Source organism: Medicago truncatula, chromosome 4 (assembly GCF_003473485.1).
Source record: "Medicago truncatula cultivar Jemalong A17 chromosome 4, MtrunA17r5.0-ANR, whole genome shotgun sequence".
NCBI lineage: Eukaryota > Viridiplantae > Streptophyta > Magnoliopsida > Fabales > Fabaceae > Medicago > Medicago truncatula.
Window position 1 is genome coordinate 15502868 of NC_053045.1, and position 7645 is coordinate 15510512.

General features: G+C 33.7%; 1 protein-coding gene across 2 annotated transcripts; it reads right to left on the bottom strand.

Moving 5' to 3' along the window:
* Window positions 1-1804: 1804 nt before the first annotated feature.
* On the bottom strand, window positions 1805-4808 carry LOC25479592 (pentatricopeptide repeat-containing protein At1g34160). 2 transcript variants are annotated; one of them, XM_039833915.1, is made up of 2 exons: window positions 2918-4808; window positions 1805-2582 (listed from the first exon to the last, which is right to left on the bottom strand). In XM_039833915.1, exon 1 carries the CDS (start codon window positions 4726-4728, stop codon window positions 3010-3012), a length of 1719 nt encoding a protein of 572 aa, XP_039689849.1. In that variant the 5' UTR covers window positions 4729-4808; the 3' UTR covers window positions 1805-2582; window positions 2918-3009. The 2 variants fall into 2 exon arrangements, with proteins under 2 accessions (XP_039689849.1, XP_013443442.2); XM_013587988.3 differs by having other exon boundaries at window positions 1805-2671.
* Window positions 4809-7645: the final 2837 nt, after the last annotated feature.

Genomic DNA, 7645 nt, shown 5'->3' on the forward strand with positions numbered 1-7645 from the left:
CCCAGTCTCTACTTTCCTCCAAATTCAACAAACACCCCTGAACTATCTAAAAAATTTATCATACTTTTCGCCCCTGAACTCGTTGATTTTTTGTAACCCCTTCCCAAACTTAAGATGTGATTTATTCATGTAGGGAAGACTTTTCTGTATTAGACCACTAACATTTTTATTGAAATATTGTTGCTTCTAAAATAGATATGCAATCCTAAAGGCCTTTTTTTAAGCCACCAACACTCATTTTTATTGTGTTTATTTCCACGTTTGATTACTTTCACATTATTTAATTTATGAGTTTGATTTCCTATTCATTTTTGTTGATGCAAAAAGAATGTTTATGATTTTCTCTTTTGTGATTTTGTATGTTGACACTCTCAATCATACTTAATTTGATTGTTTCTATAACTTTTAATGTAACTCTAAAATTAATAATATAGTCAGTTTGATCCTTATATCTAAAACTCTACTAGAGTCTAGTTATAGTAAAAAATGAAAAAATATTTAGCTCAAATTCTCACTTGTTATGTTAAGAGATGGTGATCATGATGAGTATCTTCCACGTCAAATTTCAAACCTCAATAGTTATCATCCTCTTGAACTTTTGGTGTAAGATAGCCCTCTGCCTTGGTGGTAATAATAATTCTCTGAGACAAAAACAATTTTAAATTTTGAAAATGGAAATGTTATGTAATACATGCAAATTCGACAAGCATAGTTACGAGTAGCAAACAATAGTGATCATATGATGATTGTCTTGGACTTGACAAGAATTTAAAAATTGACTGAAATTTTAAAAATCAACGAGTTCACTCCCAGGTAGCGCTTGTTTAACATCGTTAATTAGCTTGATGCTTGAATCACTCTTAGGGTGCCTTATATGAAAGAAAGTAAGAAAAAACACATAATATTTTCTCTTTCTCTTGTTTCATAGGAATTCCATGAATTTGACATTGAGAAATAAGTGTTACCACACTCCAATCTGTAAACTGTTAGAATTGTGATCTTCCTTTTTATAGAACAGTGAAATCTTTACTGCAAATGCATCTTACTTTGAATCTTCAATGATCGAGTCACAAATTGTTTCATAGAGATCAGAAAACATCGTGACTTTTCTTTCAAATGAATCTTCCTTTGAAAACTCCCATAGTCATCATTACCCAAAGATATGAAGAATGAGAAATTGACACATGTAACCTTGAAACTAAATATACCAACCGACGCTTATATTACTACCAACCTACATATAAAAGCTAACAAACGCTTACTTTCTCCGTTTCAAAATTAGTGTCGTTTTAGCCAAAAAAAATTGTTTCAAAATGAATGTCACTTTCAGTGTTCAAATACTGTCCTTTCTGCAATGTCACTGCACATAATTGATGAAGTTACAACGGCAAGCTTTGATTCAAGCAAAATTTATGGGTTTCCCAACAAGATACTAATTACTAAACACACTGCAAAATCTGTCTCAGCTTTCATCAAATATGATGAAGATATGACTCTACCTTGAAGAGGATTATAAGAACTTATGAACTGGTTTTGCTTGGATATCCTAACTCTTCCGAAGTCTCACTTAATACATGAATGAAAGTTAGTGTGTTTGTTTTGGCGGTGAACTTAATGTTGTTGTGCATTTAGAAGCTTGTATTTCTAACTTCACAAAATCGTGGTAAAAATGGAAAACTGGGACGATAGAATGTTAGTTTAAATGCGGAAACAAACAATGGCTAATTGTTGATATTAATTGCTTTACTTAACTATCCAAAAGTACAATAATCAAAGAATGTGAATAAATCAATTTTTTTTTTTTTTGAAACAGCAAAATTTATTAAGCCAAGAAAGTGAAACCATCACCAAAACTTGGACCACAAAGGGAAATTACAAAGGTGCCGTATATATGCAGAACACCTATACTCCATATACATGAGGAACCTAAACCAAAAAATCCCAAAAAAACAAAGAGCTCGTGGCATGGGCACCAAAAGACCTGCCAGCAGAAGCAACAAAAAACCCCTGCCAACAGGCTGCAGCCGAGCCAAAAACAACAAAACACAGCCAGCTGCGGCATACAGCAGAAGGCAGCAAGCCTGAACAGCCAAAAAACCAGAAAAAAATCAGCAGCCGCAACAGACTCCCTATGACAGCCGCAACCCAGCTAACTCCCAACCCACTAACAAACCACGTGTAAAACCCCAAACATACAATCACCGCAAAAGGCAATCCTTCGGATTCCACTTCCATTCGTAAAACATACAAACCGAAGCTTTAATCCGAGTCAACAACCAACGCCAAGATAAAACTTTAATTTCCTCAATAATTTCCCCTATCTCCCAATTCGAGTTATTGAATAAATCAATTGATAACTAAGAATAAACACCTTTGACTTGTATAACACTGGGCTTCATAACTTTGGCCTCACTCTTGATTTTTGTTGTGATCACTCAGCTGCATGTTACACTAAAGAAACACAATTCCTCTTTCTAAGACGTAAGGGTGAAATAAAGCAATGTTGTCAATTGTAGGATCGCAGAAAAGAGCACTTGTTCAAATTTCGTTACACAATAAGCTTTATAGTGTCGCTATAGCCGCTATTTGACAACATGCACAGAACAAAAACAATTGGTTCAAATTCCTCTACACTACAGAACTGCTAGAGTGTAGACTGCTATTTAAAACACTGAAGAAGAAAAAAAAACCACATAAATATCAGATAGATTGTGTAATATATGAAGATGTGCAGGGAAGAAGTTAAACAGTAACATTGTTGTCTTCAAGCAAATGAAAAGCTTAGAATTTTATAAAATCTTCATATCATGTGACAGGAGATATCTCCAAAGTAGCAGAAATATTTTAATAAATAAATCACCAGAAGCCATAAAGAACGATTTTAATAAATATATACAAAAGTAAGGTGCTGAATTACCTGAGCTGTTGTTGTCGTCAAAACCTGTCAGAAATTAATTATTCAAGCTTGTTTAAGAAAATAAATATATAAAATAAGTATTTTCTTTTATTTTACCAATAATCTCTACAGGAGCATACACCATCTTTAAATCTGTGAAATCGCGCCCGATCCCTCACAATAATCTCCCTATTATAAATATTTGATATAATTTTTATAAAAGCATGACAATCCACACATATTCTAAGGTTCTTTATAACTTGAATTGGTGTTCCATCAACTGTACTAATTAAACCATAAGCCACAGCCAACTTCTCACTATGATAATTTAAGGCATTCTCCTTGTCCTCGTCGCCTATATCATGCAACACAAGATTAGTTTCAGCTATATATCCATATTCTTTAATCCTAAACTTGATCTCATCAAGCTTTGCATATATCTCTTTGGAATTCGGATGACTCTGATCATAATTTATAAACTTGTGTATCCTACCATCTACTTCCGTGTAACTAAATCCTGGTACCTTCCTAACGTCACTATCTACCATAGCCTCCCTCACCCTTCCTACATCCTTCCACCTCTGTTGTGCTGCATAAACGTTAGATAGCAAGACAAAATCCCCAGAACTGTTAGATCCCATCTCCACCAGCTTCTTTGACGCCATCTCGGCCATTTCCACATTTCCATATGTTTTGCAAGCCCCGAGCAAACTCTGCCAAAGAACCACATCAGGAAACATAGGCATGGAGTTTATAATTTCATAAGCCTCTTTGAGCCTCCCCGCTCGACCCAACAAATCAACCATACTCCCATAATGCTTAACATTAAGTTTCACCCCAGACACCTTCATCAAATCAAACAATCTAACACCTTCATCCACCAATCCAGCATGGTTGCACGCACACAACGCACCAAGATACGACACCGCATCCGGACATGTTCCATCTAAACTCATTCGATCCAAAAGATCAAGCGCTTTATATCCATCACCATTCATCGCAAAAGCCATAATCATTGTATTCCAAGTAATCAGACTTTTCCTACAACTCATACTTTCAAAGACTGAATAAGCTTTATCAACAAACCCACATTTAGCAAACATATCGATAACAGCATTACAAACAATCACATTCCTGTCCAGCTTCTCATCCAAAACATACCGATGAACAATCTCTCCCTCTTTCAAAGCACCCAACTGAGAACAAGCCGAAAGCGCGCCAAGAACAGTCACATCATTCGGCCTCCATCCCTCTTCCTTCATCCTATTAAACAAAGCTATAGCTTCATCAGGTCGACTCCCTTGCGCCAACCCAGAAATCATCGCATTCCAAGAAGCAATATCTCGTTTATCCATTTCATCAAACACTTTCCGTGCATAATCAATAAACCCAGTTTTTGCATAAACATCTAACAAAGTAGTGAGTAACAAAACATCAGCATCAAACCCAAAACGCAGAACCTGAGAATGCAACTGGGTCGCTTCAGAAAAAGCTAAAGCACGAGCACAACCCTTAAGAGCAAACGAACATGTCAAAGCATCGACCCTTTGAACGCAGCATAACATGTCACGGTACCATGAAATGGACTGTGTTGGTTCGGAGCTTTGAGCAAGGCCTCGAAGAATGGCGTTGTAGTCGTTTGTGGTGGGGTTTTGAATTTGCCGGAATATGTTTCCGGCGAGGGAGAGGTTGCCGGAGGGAGAGACGGAGAAGAGTTCGAGGAGCTTGGTGCGGGAAGGGTGGAATTGGAATTTTCCAGTGGTAATGAGATGAGCTTGAAGTTGCTTCATTTGAATGAGAGAGTTGCATTTTTGCAACAATGAATATATCATTCTATGATATGAGGGAGAGAAGAGAGAGTTTTAGAAAACTCTTCTACGTGCAAAACATTTGAACACAATTACATCAAATGAAATGAAAAAATTAAATTCTTTTGATCAAATAGAAAAATGAAATTAAACGATGTGGATTGATGTAATTAAATTATTTTTGTTTTCTTAACCAAAAAAAATTATTTTTGTTTTAATTTTTTTTCATTTCATTTTATGTGAGTGTGTCTATATATTTTTTTATTTGAAGTTGTAATCATATAAGAATTTCTCATTAAAAAATACTCTCTCCGTCCTTATATTTAAACACTTTTTGCATTTTTTACATTTCTTAAGAAAAATTGTTAATGTAATTAATATGTCTACTTTGTGTGTTAATATTATTAAATTGTCATTTGTTTGCATGTTTATTAAATTTGACTTTTTCATATTTCAAAACAAATTAGTAGTATTAATTAGGGGTATGTTTAGGAAAAAATAATAAATACATCTAGTAATTTGAAAAGGGATTTACATTTAAAGAAAAAAATAAAGTTAAATGGGTGCTTAAATATATGGACTGAGAGAGTATATATCATGTGTCTCTCTAAAAAAAATACAAGAGTTGATTTGCTAGCTAAATCGCATAAAGAATGCAAGTGATCCTCCTTATATGGAAAGGTGCGTCTATTTCAACCACGAAAAGGAATGAAGTTTAACTTTTTCACATAAAGAATGCAAGTGATCCTCCTTATATGGAAATGTGCGTCTATTTTTCTCTTTTCATCTAAACCACACTACTGACAGCCAAATAATATTAAAAGTCAAGAGAACATGTTTCGAGTAGCCACTTAAGCCACCAAACTGAACCAGATGGTCCTGTAAATTACTATGAGTTGCTAAAGAAAATCCTAAGCAACTTGAATCCAATGACAAAAGTTTTCCATCAAAATCACAACTAAAAAATAAATGGTCTATATCTTCATTCATACCACCGCAGTCAAGTTTTTATAAGCATTGCTCACCATGTAATATTGTGAAGAGTGTAACTTTCAAACTCACTGGTCCGCCACATCAACTTGCAAAACAACTGAATTTAATAGCTCAAAACACTCCCCCATATGTTCCTCCTTCCAACCTCCACACCTCTCCAATCACCCTCCCACCTAAGGAATTCATGGCAGCTACGGTTGCCAATTTGTTTTTAAATAACTTGTAAAGCCTTCGCAAACTAGCATTAAAAGGAATTCCACATTGCCATGGATCCCGTCAAAACAGATTAGAGGACCTATCACCCACAACACATCCAATATTATCAAGCAACAACCCCTCTCCCGCCCCCATACCAACACCTCATCCTATACAAATTCTACCATGACACAGATCCTTTTACAGTACATTTTTGGAGTGATGAATATTTTAAACAAAAAAGATGGTCTTAACATTATTCCTTGATGATGGTTGTATATTCTTATTTGATGTCTTAAGTTATTATTGATTCTATTTTATGGGGTTGAAAACTAACCCTTACGACCAACATTTTAGGTATCAAAAAAGAGATGATATGTGCTTGGTATTTAGCTTGAAGCACGTACACGACGGAACGAAAATTGAGTTTTTGACTGAATTGTAATTTATATACTTTTTGAAGTTTATTAGTTTACGTTGTTAACTCAACTAGGTTTCCAATTGAATCTTTTCAAGAAATTTGTCTAACTTTCTGTTAGGAATTTTATTATTAATGACTATTGTTAAACAAAATAAAAAGTCATATTATTCTAAGAAAGAAAAAAACGTAATGCATTGGATCAAAATTCGGTACGTTACATGATGGGTATTAGAGTAATAATCTTTGAACAAATATTTTTTGGTTTGGGACGTTCTTGTATGACGCATGCTTTTGTTTGACATGTGAATGTTTTGATCCCTCTGTTTTTTGATCAAAATTTGAGGCATTACATTTTTATACATGTGTTAGAAATTTTTTATGTATCGATAAGAGAAAGTCGATATGATAAAAAATTTATGATTATTGTTTAAATATCAACGTTAATGTAGTATTTATATTAAAAAAATTATATTCAAAACATCGTTAAATACTTGCACCATGTTCGTTGCAGATTATGTGTTTATATATGCAGAAGCAAGCTTTTATAAGTCGATATGGGGAAGTCGATATAATATAATTTTAAAAACTCGTAACTATTTTTAAAATATCAATATTAATGTAGTTCTTCTATTAATTATTTTTATATTCTATATGTAAAATATCGTTAAATATTTGTACTACGTCCGTTGCGGATTTTATGTGTATATCATCGGAAGCAAACTTTTATGTACCGATATGGAAAAGTTGATATCATAAAATTTTAAAAACCCATAACTATTTTTAAAATATTAACATTAATGTAGTAGTTTTATTAATTATTTTTTATTTTATATGTAAAACGCCGTTAAATATTTGTACTACGCCTGTTACAGATTTTATTTGTTTATATCTCCGGAGACAAAATTTTATATATCAATAGCAAAAAGTCGATCCGATAAAATTTTGAAAACTCATAACTATTTTTATTATATTTTAATTTATTTATTTTGATAGATAGACGAGATGGCAGAGCCATCATAAACTGACACCCACAAATTGGAACTAGGACTTATGAGACTTTTACTTTAATATATGGAAAACATAGCTAAATATTTGCTCTGTATTCATCGCAGATTTTATGTTTATACTTGCGCAAAGCAAGGTTCTTTCTATGATTGTCATAACTGCTCGAAGACACCAGAACGTTTATGTAAACAGTTACTGATTGGATTTAAACGCTGAGCCAGCCCCAGTTGCTTTTAAAAGTCCCTATGATATATATGCAAGAACAAAGAAAATGAGTAAGAAACTAAGTTGTTTGGGATCCACTGACAAGGAGCTTCTTCCAAGGAC

Coding starts and splice junctions, on each gene's coding strand:
- LOC25479592 (XM_039833915.1), bottom strand. CDS start 4,728: ATGATATATTCATTGTTGCAAAAATGCAACTCTCTCATTCAAATGAAG.